The 17,808-nt window shown below is 32.2% G+C and overlaps 2 protein-coding genes and 1 long non-coding RNA gene across 8 annotated transcripts; 2 read left to right on the forward strand and 1 right to left on the reverse strand.

Moving 5' to 3' along the window:
- The first annotated feature begins 2,997 nt into the window (after nucleotides 1–2,997).
- Nucleotides 2,998–6,128, forward strand: LOC106343070 (protein C2-DOMAIN ABA-RELATED 1-like). Its single transcript, XM_013782197.1, has 3 exons — nucleotides 2,998–3,201; nucleotides 5,392–5,487; nucleotides 5,583–6,128. The coding sequence occupies exons 1-3, from the start codon at nucleotides 3,091–3,093 to the stop codon at nucleotides 5,880–5,882; spliced, it is 507 nt and encodes a 168-aa protein (XP_013637651.1). The 5' UTR covers nucleotides 2,998–3,090; the 3' UTR covers nucleotides 5,883–6,128.
- Nucleotides 6,129–6,624: 496 nt separating this feature from the next.
- On the reverse strand, nucleotides 6,625–10,962 carry LOC106338763 (calmodulin-1). The gene is given in 5 exon segments (XM_013777663.1): nucleotides 6,625–6,795; nucleotides 6,797–6,896; nucleotides 8,900–8,985; nucleotides 8,987–9,041; nucleotides 10,953–10,962. Coding segments are annotated over 5 exon segments (378 nt in total). The 3' UTR covers nucleotides 6,625–6,668.
- An 800-nt stretch (nucleotides 10,963–11,762) lies between these two features.
- Nucleotides 11,763–14,098, forward strand: LOC106337370. Of its 6 annotated transcripts, none has more exons than XR_001268996.1 (5): nucleotides 11,763–12,049; nucleotides 12,135–12,240; nucleotides 12,355–13,274; nucleotides 13,688–13,763; nucleotides 13,870–14,098. It is a non-coding gene; the product is annotated as an uncharacterized LOC106337370 (long non-coding RNA). The 6 variants fall into 6 exon arrangements; XR_001268997.1 differs by having other exon boundaries at nucleotides 12,355–13,023; nucleotides 13,113–13,763; XR_001268999.1 differs by having other exon boundaries at nucleotides 12,355–13,023; nucleotides 13,118–13,763.
- The last annotated feature ends 3,710 nt before the right edge of the window (nucleotides 14,099–17,808 follow it).

Here is a 17,808-nt window from a genome sequence, read left to right on the forward strand (position 1 = left end):
CTAAAAGCCTAGTGAAATTACATCTCAGCCCCTTGTGACCAAACAAAAAAACAGAAGCCATTTTTATGAATATAGCCCTAGTAAATCGTCTGAGTCGTCTGAGATGTTGGAAGTCGTCTGGACGACTGAAGTGTAAGTCGTCTGGTACCGGTTTATTTTAAAAATAATTTATAAATCTTGTAAAAAAATATTTTGATGCGTGAAAAATAAAAATCAAGTAATTATAAACAGTTTTAAGTGATATAAATTAAGATATGATAAAATTGATTTGTTTTGAAGATAGATGAGTGGAAGTAGTGAATCATGAAATACTTTGGTTTAGGAGTTTGGCAAACATATGTTGTAGTATTGTATGTATTGTTAGGGTTAGATTTTGGAAAACTAAAATGTTTTTTTCAAAAATTAGTTTTCACCTATATGTGTTTATTTATGTGTATAGTAAACACTTTTCAAGTTTGATTTGGTTTTATGAAGTGTTTAATTAGATAATTAAGTTTAGGGGTTATGTTTAGGGTGTGGACGACTTATATTTCAGTCGTCTGTTGAATAATTTACTCGGACGACTTACATTTCAGTCGTCTGGTGAAGAAATTAAAACAGATGACTTACATGTAAGTCGTCCAAATATTCCCGCCTAAAATTTTTTAAAAAAATTATTTTCCCGCTTAAATAATTTAAACCAGACGACTTACTTGTAAGTCGTCTTGAAAGTCTTCTATTTTAGTTTCCCGCTAAAAATATTTAATTTCCGGCTAAAAATATTAAACTCTTCTGGACGAGTCGTCTGTTTTAATTTCTTCACCAGACGACTGAAATATAAGTCGTCCACACCCTAAACATAACCCCTAAACTTAATTATCTAATTAAAGACTTCATAAAATCAAATCAAACTTGAAAAGTGTTTACTATACACATAAATAAACACATATAGGTGAAAACTAATTTTTGAAAAAAACATTTTAGTTTTCCAAAATCTAACCCTAACAATACATACAATACTACAACATATGTTTGCCAAACTCCTAAACCAAAGTATTTCATGATTCACTACTTCCACTCATCTATCTTCAAAACAAATCAATTTTATCATATCTTAATTTATATCACTTAAAACTGTTTATAATTACTTGATTTTTATTTTTCACGCATCAAAATATTTTTTTACAAGATTTATAAATTATTTTTAAAATAAACTGGTACCAGACGACTTACACTTCAGTCGTCCAGACGACTTCCAACATCTCAGACGACTCAGACGACTCAGACGATTTACTGGGGCTATATTCGTAAAAATGGCTTCTGTTTTTTTGTTTGGTCACAAGGGGTTGAGCTGTAATTTCACTAGGCTTTTAGGTTAGTTTTGCATTTGATTCAAGTTTGGGTATAGGTTTGGGATTAAAATCAAGTTGTGGGTTAGTTTGGCAAAAACGTCTTTATTTTTTGGCTTTAGAATAATAGCTGTAGATTTATTTGCTGTAACTATTTTTGCTGTAACTTTGTAAATCACTATTTTTTTGCTCTAGAAATAAAGCTCTCTACAGCCTTTTTTTTAGATTTTTAGAGATATTTTTGTTGTAACTTTTTAAAAGAAAGGAAAGCATGATTGATTGACATGCATGACTTTAAACTAAATTTTGGCTTTCTACAACATCTACAGCCACAACAAATCACCATCTAACTTTAGGCTTTAGCTAACTTATGTAGGTATACAGATATCTGTCTTAACAAGTTTTTTTCAAAATTTTATACTATCAATAATAAAAATATGCTATTCTACTCATAAAAAAAAATGATAGTATACCATGTCATCAACACAAAATTATGAATTTTTTAAAATTTTTAAAAAAGTTTAATCTAGTTATCATTAAAATCTAATCTAAAGGTATATATTTATAATACTTAAAAATAAATATATAACTTTAGATTAAACTAGTTATCATAAAAATTTGAAAATATTATATTATTTTGTATTATTAAACTAAATTATGTAAATTTATATGAATTTAAACTGAAAAAGTAAAACATATTTCAGTTATATTATAAAAATTTATAATGATTTTTTTATATTCTATTTTTCATCCTAATTTTTTTTAAAAAGTATGGATTTTTGAGATTTTATTTACAAAAACTAATGCACTAAAGTATATATGTTTGTTTTCCAAAATTCAATAGATGATGTGAAATTTTTATGAAAATAATATGTTTTGAGATTAAATGTTTGCCTTTTAATAAAACAGAAGACAAATAATACAAAACTGGGTAAAATAAAATTGTAGAAAATTTCTACGAAACTATAATAATAATAAAATATAACAAAGAGAAAAAGAATAGAATAGCACAAAACCAAGTTTTTGTTCCCAAACTAGTACTCAAAACTCAAAGTCACAAAAATAGGTTTCATTAAACAGGTAAATATACACTTATACCACTTGGGTTAATTAATCCAAACCTTAGAGTTTAGAGTTAAGGGGTGGGGTTTTAGAATTAGGGTTTAAAATTTTATAAAATAAAAAATAAATACTAAAAAAATTAAAATAAAAATTTTAAAACCAGTTTCAAAAAGTATTTTTGAATTATAAAAAGAAAATTTGAAAAAAAAATAAAAAAACAATTTCGAAAAAAAAAATTCAGAAAAAAAATTATAAAAAATTTCGAATCTCAAAACATATAATCTGAAACTTTTAAAAAAAAATTTCATTTTTTTATTTGTTTTTATTTGTTTTTGTTTGTTTATTTAATTTTAAACCAAGGGTATTAGAGATATTTTACCCTTTAATGAATTATATTTTTGTGACTTTCTCTTTTTAGTTCTATTTTTGAAACAAAGACTCAAAAAGTGCTATTATTGACAATTGACCAATAACAGAATGACATTTGCGCATATATGATATGGAACATGTTGAAAATTTATGCTCAATTTCTTGTTACTTTTGTTTACGTCAATAATAAATAATATAATAATCTTATTGATTCGCATGCCAAATGAGACTAGTCTCTCTGTCTCTCAGCCTTTATATAAAATACAAAACCTCATCACAGTTTCGTACTCACTCGAGAGTCCAAGAAAGAAGAAAGAAGAAAGAAGAAAGAATGGAGAATCTATTGGGTCTTCTCAGAATTCATGTGAAGAGAGGTGTGAACCTCGCCATCAGAGATATCGCAAGCAGCGATCCTTACATCGTTTTTCACTTCGGAAACAAGGTAAAAAGAATCTATTTTTTGCCTCTTTGTATTTCACTTTTAGTATCTTTGTCTGAATCTGTTTCGAAGCAGAAGTGTTTGTTACTAAAAAATCTGTGTAGTGAAAACTCAACTGGGTCTTTCGATATTTGACAGCGGATCACTTATTCTTGATGTTATATATCTTCAACATAATCTCACCAAGAACAGAGATTTAAGGTGTTAAAGGCCATTTCATGGGGTCTCTGCACTGAGCCCCTAGTTAATAAAAATTGAAAATAAAGAATAGAGTAGACACTGTTTCTTCGTGGACAGATATATGCACAACTCTAAGAGCATCTCCAACCATATCTCAAATGCTCAAATTTTGAGGTTTTTTGCGTCATTCCAACCCAAGCTCAAATCTTCAAATTTCGTTCATAAATATTAGTAACTTTTGTTAATATGAAAGATTATAATGCAAATAAATAAACTTTTAAATATTTTTTTGAAGATTCATGGTTCCTTCAAATCTTCATTTTGAAGTTTTACTCTCCTTAAAATGAAATTTTGAGTTGGAGATGCTCTCAGTAACTCAAAAGACCGAAGATTCATATTTAGTGGTTTGTTTTATTAAAAAAGAAAATTTTATTTTTAAGGGACTTGGAGAGTCTCTCTAGAATAATGATGTCGGTCTTGAAGCCATGATCTTGACGAGAATTCTTTTTGATTCTTGAAGTTTTACCTTTTAAGTATATGTTCGAAGAGTTGTGAATTAATGGTGTTTATTGTCTTAACCTAATCTAAATTAGTGGTTAAACATTTGGATATCTTTCTTCTTTGCTAGTGTTGATTAATTAAAAATTGATGAGTTAAATGAAGAAGGACGCATGTGATTTTCTTTTTCTGTGCAAAAAGAAAAAGTTAAGACTGTGTTCATATCACGAGTGGGAAACTGAGAGAGAGAGAGAAAAGGGAGAGAAAGGAGATCTGAGATCGAATCCGGCGTACAGCCGGCGCGTGAGCGTCCGTGCCGGCGTCGGATCCTTTCTCCTACCGTCAAAGAGGTTTCTTTTTGCTTATTCTTCGTCGCCTATCACCGAACGCCTTGTCGGAGCTCTGGATTGGAGCCATTCTCCAAAGGTGGTTCCCGCTTGGAGGGAAGACACGCTCGCGTGGAGGCCCATGGCGTGAGAAGATAGGCTTGTATGTTCAAGTGGTGATTCCGGGAGATGGATGCTATCACAGATCCGTCGACGCCGGCTTTTCTTCGGGAGGTGGAGGCTTCCTCAGCTTCGCCGCCGCCGGTTCAAGTTCCCGGGAAGGGGAGGTATTCTCTGCTCCTTCTTCGCCGGTTTTAGCTCCGGAGGGTAGAGGCTCACATAGATCTACGCTGTCGGTTTTGGTTCCGGAGGGTAGAGGCTCACATAGATCTACGCTGTCGGTTTTGGACCCGTAGTCTTTTGGGGTTTGGTTACTAGTTTGGCTTTGGTGGAAACTGCGTGGTGGCTCTTGTCGTCAGGGTGCTTGTTTGGGTCAGAATGGATGAGATCTCGGTATAAGGTGAAGCTCTCCATCATCGGTGACGACGACAAGAGAAGGAAAGCTGAGGTCTTGAGTCTCGGGCTTAAAATTCCCAGTATGCGACGTGTGATGATTGGGATGAGCTCTCGGTTAGTCCGATGACGCTCTCTGTGACAAGTTCGACGGTGTTGAGCCGTTCGACGGAACCGCCGGGAGGAGACAAGAAGAAGATAAGCCGACACGTGCCGCTGGATCTGGGCAGTGTCGGTAATGGGCTTTTCGGCTTTAAGCCCATTTTTTTAGTCTGTTGTTGGTTTACCTAATCGGGTCGTGGGCCTTTTTTATTTTATAAGAATATTGGGCTGGCCCGTCTTTATTTAATAAACAAAAACTTGATGGAAAAAAAAAAAAAAAGACTGTTCATATTTGTGGTCCTTTTACCATGTGATAAATTGGAATATTGGTACTCTTTTACTCTTGACTCCATCAATCTCTCTTCTTTCTGTCAACATCAATCCTCTGTTTCCACGACGAAATAATTGAATGATAATGTGTGATATGTATTCTTTTTTTTTTTTTTTTTTTGAACACGTGTGATATGTATTCTTTTAAATATGTTTTCCTGATAAAGCCTTTTGATAGTTCTTGATTCTTTTTTACTTCATGAGTTAATTGCAAATATTTTTAAACTTTGCTCACTTGACACAGAAGCTGAAAACCCACGTGGTCAAACAAAGTGTAAACCCAGAGTGGAACGATGATTTGACTCTTTCTGTGACTGATCCAAATCTCCCTGTTAAACTTGTAAGTGATCCTTATTTACGTTTTATTTCGATTGACCGTTAAATCGGATAAGCTAGTTTCACTAGAGAAATCAAACATTCTTGCTTATGACGCAGACGGTTTACGATAAGGACTTGCTCTCTGCGGATGATAAGATGGGAGAAGCAGAGTTTAGCATTGCTCCATATCTTGAAGCCATTAAGTTTCGCCATAAGATCCAAGGAGGACTTCCCCATGGAACCATAATAATGAAGATACAGCCGAACAGACAAAACTGTCTGTCTGAAGAGAGCCACATTGTGTGGAACCAAGGCAAGCTTGTTCAGAATATGTTCATTAGGCTCCAGAACGTAGAAACCGGAGAGGTTGAGCTACAGCTCGAGTGGATCGATGTCCCCGGTTCAAGGGGTATTTAAGTCACTTCATGTCATTCCAATCCGATCCTTATCCCTTGGCATGTATGGTTTAATTAGCCATTGAAGAATCTCAAACTGGTTATGCAATAAGCTCTCTTTTCTTTTGTTCCTTTGAGTCCAAAAAGTGTGCAAGTCCATGAGGACTGACTTAGTACGTGTAACATTTGGATACTTAGTTATATTCCTCTCTCGTTTGCTTGAATTGGCTACGATTCAACTAATCAAACCTCTGTGAACTGTTAAATTTATCATTGGAACTTAAACATGGCAAAGTTTAGATCGGACAAAGAATCTTGCAACATTATTTCTTACCCTCTCAAGTTTCTGTATGTGTTCTTGTGCATACAAAGTTTATGGATCCTATTGTGATAATGATCAATAGAATATTTTTATTATTAAGTTTATGACGAGTTCCACTGTATTAGAGATAATTGTTAGAATTTGAGTATTAGGAGTTTAAGATGAAGAATAGAGTAACTAATTTAGATAGAATGCAACATCTGAGATGAGATAGAGAGAGAGAATTTAAAGAGAGAAGAGAATCGAAGAGGGAAGTTTTATTCTCCTTAATCTTAATATGTTTACAAGAGTTGTCTATATGTAGACTTACACAAACAATGAACAAAAGAGGAGATAGATAGATTGTGTCAGAACAATGAACAAAAGAGGAGATTACACAAATAATCTCAGTCTTTTTTTAAAACCCATTTCTAAACCAGTCATGCAAATGCATCTTGGTTAAGCTTCTAGACGCAGTAAGCAGATAATAAAGATCATCATCATCCATCACTTAGCTACAATAATCTTGACAAACTCTTCATAGTTTATCTGACCATCTCCATCAACATCAGCTTCACAGATCATCTCTTCCACTTCATCATCAGTTGGCTTCTCATCAGTTGGCTTCTCACCAATTAGTCATCACATGGCGTAGCACAGCAGCGGAGATGAAACCGTTCTGGTCTTCGTCGAAAACCCTAAATGCTTCTTTAAGCTCTTACTATGAGTCAGTGTGGTACGGTCCTGGATAGGCTGTAACTCCCTGGATCTCTTGTAGGTGGGTAAATGCTTTGATAATCCTTGCAAACAGAGAATCAAAGACTCTATCTGTATCAAGGCGTGTGGATTGATGTGGGACACAAGAGAGATGTCTTGCCTCCTGATACTCCAAGGCTTCTGGTCTGGATATGACACACCAAATCAGAGAACCCAAGCTGGATATTATACACCAGCAGAATTGAGAGAAAATTCAAAACAAAGAAGATGATAAAAAAATATCGATTGATTGATTTCTCAGTTGTATACAATGATAAATAGAAAACGACTAACATACCCTAATGGTTTAGTTTAATTATAATCCTAATCCAATTCGAAATTGGTTTATTACTTGGTCTAATCCTAATCCTATTAAAACTTGGTTTTCATCGGTTTTGAATTACAAATAAGAAATTAACCAACAAACTGGTTCTTCTTTGGTTTCTTCTTGGCCACGACTTGATCTTGGAGTGTCTCCTAAAGTTCTTTAGATCCTCCACGTCCTGTTGGTCCAGCAAGAGATAAAGTGGATCAAGCTTCTGGTTGCAACTCTCTTTATGGGCCGAAAAATCTTTATTTCGCCAACTTCAAATCTAACCCAATCCATCTCCTTCCTGACGTGTTTGCCTTGTTTTCCATGCATATTAGTAAGATAATTGAGGTCTCTAAAGCTCAGCTTGAGTTCAGGTGCATTGCTCTTCATCTCTTCTTTGTTGCTCACCAAACCGGCTCCATCTGAAACAATGATCAGCTTCTCTGCTCCTAGTTTAATCAGCTTCTCTGCTCCTGGTTTGTTCAGCTTCTCTACTCCTGGTTTGATCTGATGGTTTAATCCTTCTTGTTCAAGTTGTTGCAAGACTGTATCAAGAGTTCTCATTCTCTCTCTATCCAGAACTTCATAAATCATTCGAATGAGACCTTGAAACTGCCCATCCAGCCAAGATTTGATCAGTGTATTTGCTATAGCTCATTCATTGGATCCCATCCCTTAAGTTTGAACCTGATCAGGATAGCACCATACTCTCTCCCTTTAAAAGGATTTGTCCTCAAATCCAAGTCTTGTAAGATGATAGAACCATGATCATCTCCTGGATCAAATACCCAGTATTGCAATCCTTTTCCATTCCTCAGAAACCTCTTGGAACCTGGTTCTGATACCACTTGGTGCGTCCCTGATAAGCTATTCTTCTAGGATCTCTTGGATGGTATAGTTAGAGGGTTGATCAGCGAGGTTACGAACACTCCTGATCGATGGAACTTCTCTTCAGAGTTATGGAAAGACTCTAAAGATGCTTAGCTACTCTCTAGACGCAGGATAACCCTGTGTAGTGTCTGAGATGGATCACAATAGATCACTCTACCTTATGTGAAAGTTCAATGTTCTTAGGCTGAACAGAAAAAGCACTGAAACGAGACAAGCAATCTGCTTAAGGTTTCTTGGATAAAAGTTATGTGTTCTTTAACCAAAAGCGGCAACAATAATTAATATAAGGCGAAGAAGCGCCAACCTAACTACCCTAACCTAACCAGAATGGTTCGGTTAAATCCTCATCCTAATTGAAATTGGTTTAAAATTCTAATCCTAATTGAAATCGGTATTTAAAATCCTAATCCTACCCAAAGTTGGTTTAATTCAATTCCAAGTTAAAAACACATTAAACCAACAGGCTGATTTATCTTCTCTCTCGGCCTTCATCTCTTCCTTCTGCCTCACGACATGAACTAAGTGCTGAATAGCCTTCTGATGGGCTTTAGTTCTGGCTCTGGTCGTTGGTCCTGTCCAGAAGTTGATTAGCTGATCTGGTTCGTTGCTGGTTGTCTCTGAACTGTGGATCTCCTGTTCGGATTCACCTCTATCACCTGGTACAAGTTCAATATGCCCATCCTCATCTGATTCATCTAGTTCAGTCTCCATCTCACTTCCTGAGCTCTCCATCAGCTTCCCATTCGTCAGTTGGTCTTCCCTGGTCGTACCACAGTGTCCTTCATCTTCTTAGCCATTAGGTTCAGGAACTCAAGAAAATCGATGGTACTATTTCCATCTGCGTCAACCTCGTTGATCATGTCTTGGGTTTTGTCCTAGAGAAAGCATAACAGTTACCAGCTCTTTGGTAGTGATGCAACCTGCGTAAACCACAACCAAGAGAGTAATACATTTTAGATCGTCTCTATTTTGAGAAGTGTATTTAGAGTTTTTCTTGGGTTCACTTCCTAGGGTGAACCTAGAAACCAATAGGATTTCATTGTTTCAAATTCGATATCTTTTAAAAATGGAAACAAAATATTGTCAAGTTATATTATGTTTTTAAAATAAGAAAAAGTAAAAAAAGATATTAGTTACAGAAAAAAGAATTTAAAAAAAAAATATTTTTAACGTCGTCAGCAAAACACTAAACCTTAAATCCTAATCCCTAAACTCTAAACCCTTGGGTAAATCCTAAACCCTTGGGTAAACGTTAAACCCTTGGATAAATCATAAACTTTAAATAAAAAAATACTAAACACTAAAATCCTAAACCCTAAACCCTAAATCCTAAACCCTTGAGTGTTTCAGTGTTTAGTGATTTTGATTTAGAGTTTAGGATTTATCCTACAGTTCAAGCTTTACCCAAGGGTTTAGGATTTAGGGTTTAAGGATTAGGATTTAGGTTTTAATGTTTTGCTGACGACGTTAAAAATATTTTTTTTGTAATTACTACTATTTTTTTATTTATTTATTTTTACCTTTTCATTTAAAAAATATAATATAATTTGACAATATTTTATTTTATTTTTTAAAAGATATCGAATATGAAATAAGACAATTTTATTGGTTGGTTAACCTATAAGTAGAGGGATGAACCCAAGAATAAGGCATGTATTTAATTTGACGAAGACTTTGAAATGATACATATAATGTGTTTTGGGGGACTTGGTAGGATCTACACAGCTGTATCCGAAAATTCACATATCAGAAAATTTAGAAACGATATATGTTTAAATTATATGTAAATCCTCCCACATATTCAGTTTTTTTTATTTGATTTACAAAAAACATTTTTGACTACTCAATTTTCGGAGAATATTAATTGGCTTTTCAGCACTTAGTTTCTACTTGGTTAATTAAGCAGCCACATATTTTTTAATTCGTTATTCTATTTGTCTTATGATATACTGCTCACATGCTATGTTACATGGAAACGTAAGCGGGTACGTGGAATCGGAAACGTATGGAAGAGCATGGAAGCGCAAAAGCGAATTTTTTTTAAAAAATTAGAAAGTAGGTACGTGTTGGAAGCGTATATCCATATATATATATATATACATCTATATACATATTAAAATAAAAGAATAAAAAAAATAGGACTAAGAATTATGTAATATACATTTAAAAAAAAATATTTATTCATTTATAATAATTTTGAAATGATTTCATATTAAACTTGTGAAGATACACATAAATTAAGTTTAAAAGAAATTATTATATTAATTATTTTTAATACTTCTCAAATAATTGGCACAATATATTTTAATATATGATATATGTTTAATAAAAACCTCAATACATAAAGATAATTTATAGTATTAATTTTAATATTTATATATTTATATTCTCTATATTCATTACAATTAAAATTTGGATTTTATATAAATTAAAAACTATGATTATATTTTTTATTGATATATGACATTGTATTTTTTTTAAAGAACGGAAGCGTGATTCCAAAATGGAATCATAAGCTTCCAACGTGTTTTTAAAGAGAATATTTTGGAAATGTTTTGGAATCGAGATTCCGTAAGCTTCCACAAGGTTCCGATTCCGGTTCTGACGCGGAAAACAGACGTCCGACGAAGCTTCCATGCAACGTAGCTCACGTGTAAAAATGTAAAAATACTGACTACGTCAACTTGATGGTTATTCGTTATTATTTTCTACATGATATAATAAGAAAAATAAAATATGTTTTTTAATTACTTCTTTAGTATTTTTATTATGCTGTTAGAAGACTTCATTGTTGAGACTTCATTGATGGTTCACCCTATGTTTTGTTATACGGTGAACCATCTCCAATAGTTCATCATATTTTTAATTATAAAATAGAGTAACTCTATAATAGAGTTGTGATATACTCTAAAGGTATTCTATTTTAGAATAAAAATATAGTGATAAACAAAAAAACAACAACTTACTTTATATATAGAGTAAACTTATTTTTTACTCTATTATAGAATGAAAAATAGAGTACTATTGGAATATTTTTACTCTAAACTCTATTTTAAAGTGGAAAATAGAGTGGGGATGGAGATGTCATAAGATATGCAATTGTTTTAGGTTATCATTTTCTTGCTTCTAAAAAGATGACTTTCAAAGAAATTAACAGAAAGAAAAGCCTGTAAGCAGTGCCGAATCTACGTATAGCAAGAGGTGACACTTGCCCCCATGATAATTTCAAATTTTTTTTTGTCAACAGATAATTTCAAATTATTTGTAATGTACCTAAGTTTTAGTTGTTTTCTCTTATTAAAAGTTACATTTTAACTTTATTTTTTTATAAATGTGTGATTTGCCCCCTCCAAAATTGTCTGCTACATCCACCACTGCCAGTAAGGTCTATTTCTCGCTGAAAATGCCAGCCAAATTAGATAAAAAGAAAGAGGAAAAAGCTATGAACATTTTAGAAACCAAAAGAAAATGACCAAATTTTACAATACTGAAAGTTGATAATAGTCATCAGCTAGAGTGTCCACGTCGATTAAAAAAATCACCAATCAAAAAGCTTTAATCTGCCACGTCACATCCTATCGATAACAGATTAATAATGGGTCAACTTCTGTGGGATGCTCATCTATTTCACTTGGCCCAACGTTAAAGAGCAAGGTCGTCTTCGACTCTTCCAATTCATCGGAATCAATTTGACTGCAAATCGCTGTTTCTCTTATATTAATCATCATCCACTCCCATTCATTCTATAACATTCTTCAATCCCATCTGAGTTAGATGCATCCTTCCACCTCCCTTTGTTTCTTCACATATATAAATCCTTTTGTATCAGTTCACTTCGAACCATAGTCTACATCCTCCATACGACAACATTGATCGACAGCTATGATATCCGCTCATGCTTCCGGGAAGTCTCAAGTTGCCCTCATCGGTATGTGTCCTCTCGCTACTTTTTCATGTTTCCTTCCATCTGTAATCTCCTTAACCAGTTTCGTTTTTTTCTTCCGTGATGCAAGGCTTCATCTCATCTAATCGTGCTCCACGAGACGAGCCTCAACTCAAACCAGGAGCTAATTACAGCCTTCAGAATTTCTTAGCAACCACAATCGACTAGATGAACTGGTGAGTGATTCGGAGCTATGTTTTCATTCTCTCTTTTTGCTCTGTATTTGGTAAGATGCCAAAGGAATCTTCAGTGACACTCTTGATCATATTTATTTTGCTTATTGTTGCAAGTTGGATTGTAATCCAGAGATTGCTAAGCTGGTGAATGAGGAGGAGGTAACTAAGGCTGAGACAAAGGATCCGCCAAGGTTGAACTTGAGCTGTAGATATGCCACTCAAATCGACATGCCTAACTACGTATATCCCATAGATTGGACGCTGGGGTTTCTGTTTCACTTTCCTTCCAGTTCTTAAGTTTTGTTCTGTTATTGCTATGTAAGAGGTTCTTTCATTTCTTAATTATTTCGACATAGCTCAAGTTAGACTATGGTCTTTTTTATGCTTTGTCTGATTTTGTGGTTTTAATTGTTTTCTCACTGTTAGCTCGCACCCTTTGACCCAACCAAGAAGAAGAAGATGAAAGTTGTCATTTTGGATTCTATCGAGGACTCAACAGAGTAACAAGCGCAGAAAACTGATTCACCCCCTCGAGTTTATGTGCCGTGAAACTTTGGCTGTTTATTTTCAATGGTGTACATACATTGCTTTGTTTTTATTTATTTTCACTGCAGCTTTTGATGGCCTTCAGAGTTCATTTGTTGGATAGAACTCAGTGAGTGTTCTAACTTCTTGCCTCTTCTAAACTCTTTTATTTTTTTTGAAACTGGTGTTCTGATGATTATGTGTCTCACATTGTTTTTTTGTCCAATGGGTGGGTTTAATCGACCTCACATTTACATGGTATTTTCAAATTCCTTTCTTTGCTAACTAACTGTTTTTACCGGCATGCATTTAAATACCTAAATCCGTATTTTCCAATGGTCTTATAGAACAGTCGCCATGGTGATCAGTGGCCTTATTCTACTGTCGATAAACTACAGATTCCAACGACATCATATCTTCACAGCCAAAAAATGGGGAGATGAACATGGCGACTGAAGGCCATCCTGGAAACTGCAGCGAATCATACTTGACACTACAAGGTGCTCCAGGTAAACACTAAAGCTTACTATTGTGTATTCTTTGTTGTTGTTGTTATTCTCTCTTTCACACCAACTGAGAGATACTTGAAACAAGCTATTGTCAAAAAGAATCATGGTGTTTCAAGCTATCTGCTATCATGATTTTTGCATGCTTATTGGTAGCAAAATCAATACTTCCCTTAAGATGGCTGCTATGATGGATGCTTTAGTTACTGTTTGACCTGAATCAACTTGAAAAGATTGAAGATTACTTCTTCTAAATATTTTTAAATATGAAGCACAATGGCGCCACTGTCACATATAATACAAAGGCCTTTTACTATGTTCTAAGACCCAATTTATGATCTTAAAATTCTTGCGTTTCCATGTGTTTTGTTTCTCTTTTTACTGCTATTTTGTTTGTGCTTTTCTTGAATTTGTAGAAGAATAGAGTAGGCCAGAGCTGGAATTCTTGAACAGGAATATGATCTTTGAAAACTTAGCCAGGCTTCGGCTTATGTAAGTAAAATGAGTCTATGTTTTCCAAGACTGACTATGCAAATTAATTTATTTGATTCCTATTTGAGACTCTTATTTTTTTTTTTGATATAAACACATTATGTAGAGCTTCCTGAGGCTGTTGTATTGTACCCTGTTTCTCAACAGAGGGAATAGTTCTGGTGGTAAACATTGTAAGGGTGGGGAGGTTGGAAGATAATGCAACAGAAAAAGAACCAAATTAAGAAAAAGAATGCTCTGATTTTAGAAAACCATACGACACACTATTATTCTTAGTTGTAATGGAGTTAACTTTTAATATATTAAGACATACTCTACATCAGGTTTTGGTTGCTTATAAATAATTTTCCTCTATCTTCTACCAAAAACCATTCAAATATTACAAGAATCAGTAGACATGAGAAGATTAGTCACAATCACAACGAATACAAAGCTTCTTTTATTGGCGTTTTCAAAGCTTCTTTTACCGGCGTTTTCAATTTCGCAACAAAAATTATCGATGATAAATCATGGCTTCGCTTGCAAAGATATTAGAACATCATTAAAAATGTGAAAATTGAGTTTGCTTTCAACATTTGTAACAGTTCCATTTTGATTTATCAACAAGCTTTAAGATTATACATCTTAAAGCATTACTGAAGAATAATCATTAGATCTAACATTTTTAAAATCAGAACAAAAAATGATAAGTTTTTAATCATAAACTTCTCAAAAGAATAATTGCATTGATAAAAAAAATAAACACTTACTCATTTGTTTCATGATGCAAATAAAGAAAGAAAGAAAACAAGAAAAATACATATTTTGAATTTTAAAAAAATTTGGGTTTATGCTTGAGAAATAAACTTTTGGTGTATATCATATTTTTCCAGTTAACAATTATAGTATATATCTACGCAAACTTTACTATCGTCTTTTCATGTAATCATTTGTTTATGTTTTAATTTGAAAGCCTTTAGTCAAAATAATAATAATAGTTTGGTTTTAATTATAATATATCATATAGAGAGAAAATGTGTATATTGTCCAAAGAAATAGTTGTGTAGAAATTAAAAAGAAAAAGATGGATAAGCTTCAAAATATTCCGAATATAAAAGAATAGTTGAATCATAACTACGTTTAGTTAACTTTATATATATATATATATATATATATATATATATATCGCTTAGTACTTACTATTCCAAATTTACTTCTTATATTAACAATCAATCTTGAATTTCAATATTTATAACTTCATCATATAATTTAATTTAATTTATATAGTCAACATGCATTATATATTTAAATATAAAATATTTAATTAGTTTAAATTAAATACCTTTATTTTTGTGAAAAAATGAATGGAGAGGCATGCCATCTACTTTAAAATAATTATCTAAATATATATATATATATATATATATATATATAACTCTTAAATATTAAAAATGTATACATTACGGAACAACCAAGCATTTCTGTTGAGGGAGCTGTAAAGCATAACTAATCGAAAATATAAAATTGTTGTGGTGGCAAACACTATCCCACAATATATAAAGGTAAAAACAAATACACACTTGAATGTCTAAACATACTGATTAAAAACCTTATTAACAAGAAAGATAATTCTTTTCTCATGATAGGCCACACATTTTTATTTTAACAAGACAATAAAAATCGTCAACGACTTCAAAGAAAAAAGAGAGAGTGAGGTTCAATACATGAGTTAACCTACACCTTAGTTCAGAAGATAACAATCGAGGAAAAACATCTAAGAGCAACTTCCAACATAATCCAGACTGTTTTTATTCTAAACTCAAGTTTTGAATTTTTGCAAAATAATTAAAATAATTTACCAGAAAAATGTTAAAATCTATATGCAACATTCAAACAAAAAACACAGACCATGTCTTCTTTCATATATTATATCTTACATAATACATAGTTTATATACATATGATAATTCTGCAATATTTAATATTCACACAACGAAACTAATTGTAATATTTAAAAAACAAATTATCCGCGCGTAGCGCGGAAAACGATCTAGTTATGTTTAATGATTTGATTCTTAAACTTCATTCATACATTCAATTATACACACTGAATGTGATAACGGTAAAGGTTTGTGAGTGCAGACTAAACAAAAGCAAAAAGTTGTAAGGAAAGCAACCGAACATAAAACCAGTTGGAAGAATTATATGGACGCTATCCTCCATAATGCTATTTATTACTATATTTGGATTATACTAATTGAAGAAGGAAAGTGTTTCATAAAAAAAAACTGAATAGAAAAAAAAACAGATCGACTGTTGTATTTCAAAACATATGTAAAATTTAAGATGTGGCATAAGGTTTTTAGTTTCTTGAACATATACATAATTTATCTATGTTTAAAAATATTGAACATTATTATATAAATTACGTTTTTGTTCGTTGTATGTTATAAATTATTATCTTTTATTAAACTTAATATTGAAACGAGTTAAAATGGTCTCAGTCTAAAACTACTATTCAAGAATCGACTTCAAAGAAAATTCATAAACCTATAGTAATACTTTGAATTGTTCCGATGCATTTACTTATGATGAAATTTTGATCATTTTAAACTATGTTGGAAGTTATATACACAAGTAATATTATTAAATTTACAAAATATAATAGAAAATGAACTCATTTTGTAGTGATAAGTATTATTATTTCTTCGTTTCACATAATATAACATATTTTACAATAAACAAACTCTGTAACAGTAGAGACATTTAAAAAAAAAATTCCCCATTTTATATAAATAAACTATGCACAAAACAATGAAAATATTAATTTTAACTGGTCAAACAAACACAATCACCCCAATTTAATGCAATAAGTTACATATGAAAAATATAATTAAATTTAAAATGCAATTTACCATGAAAATATGTGAAAATTATTACTCGTTTCAATATTTGAAACAGAAATTTGCTATAACACCACTATTGATGTTATTTGCAGCTTTAGAAGAACAAACTAATACAAATCAAACCGTTTTGAAGCATTATTAAAATTATACAAGAATATAAAATACCAAACTTAAATTTAACCACACAACAATAAAAAAAAATCCAAACTATCTTAATCTGCTTTAATGTTGCAGACATTTTCTGCTTTATTAGTTCTAAATTATGTAAAAATATTAAAAATAAACATCAGTAAAATTATTGAAATTTTTTACGAAAATTTAAAAAATGAACATCCAGAAACTTAAGGAAATAATAACTTATTAAGTTAATATTGAGAAAATGAGACATGAAAAAAGAAAAACAATAAATTAAATATAAAATAAATTAAAACTAATTGAAATATTATATAATTATAGTAATTTAAAATACATAGGAAAAAGAATCTAGTATTTACTAAACACTTTATTGTTGGAAGATAGCTTAACAATATAGCTAAGATACAAACGTACACGATTAAAAAAAAAGTCAGCCATCACAACACATTTTTCCTTTAGATATCAAATAAACAACAATTTCAACACTCTTTTTCGATGGGAAAACGGCCGATTCCACCATGAACTTGACGTCTCCATTGTTTTCATACACAAACTATTGAATCAAGCCAAAACCACCATGAACTAAGTTTAATTTTGAATTTCAGACATGAACTTTTTCAATCTGGTTAATAACTACATAACCGAATCTGATTTCGGTTTATTTAGCTTCGGGTGCTGACATGGCACACACGAGGCTAGAATGGTATTGGTCGGTTTAAAATCAGACCAAATTAATTTTTTTTTTCAATTTGCCTTGACAAAACGGCGTCGTTTTGTCGTCTGAAGTAAAAAAAAAATTGGGAAAATTAAAATTAGGGTTCATCGTGATTTTAGAAGAACAGAACAAAGAAGAAGAAAGAGGAAAACAGAGACGACATGGGAGTCTAAAATCAAAGAACAGAGGAGTAATCATAGGAGATTTCGTGGGCAAATTGAACCGAGAAGTGTTTCTGTGACTAGCGAGTCTGAAAGATGAGGTATGTCGAGTTATTTCAGTGAATGAAAATTATGGAATTTTTATACATT

This window comes from Brassica oleracea, chromosome C4 (genome assembly GCF_000695525.1).
Source record: "Brassica oleracea var. oleracea cultivar TO1000 chromosome C4, BOL, whole genome shotgun sequence".
Taxonomy (NCBI): domain Eukaryota; kingdom Viridiplantae; phylum Streptophyta; class Magnoliopsida; order Brassicales; family Brassicaceae; genus Brassica; species Brassica oleracea.

Coding starts and splice junctions, on each gene's coding strand:
- LOC106343070 (XM_013782197.1), top strand. CDS start 3,091: ATGGAGAATCTATTGGGTCTTCTCAGAATTCATGTGAAGAGAGGTGTG. Junction 3,202..5,391: donor TTTTTCACTTCGGAAACAAG/GTAAAAAGAATC, acceptor CACTTGACACAG/AAGCTGAAAACCCACGTGGT. Junction 5,488..5,582: donor CAAATCTCCCTGTTAAACTT/GTAAGTGATCCT, acceptor CTTATGACGCAG/ACGGTTTACGATAAGGACTT.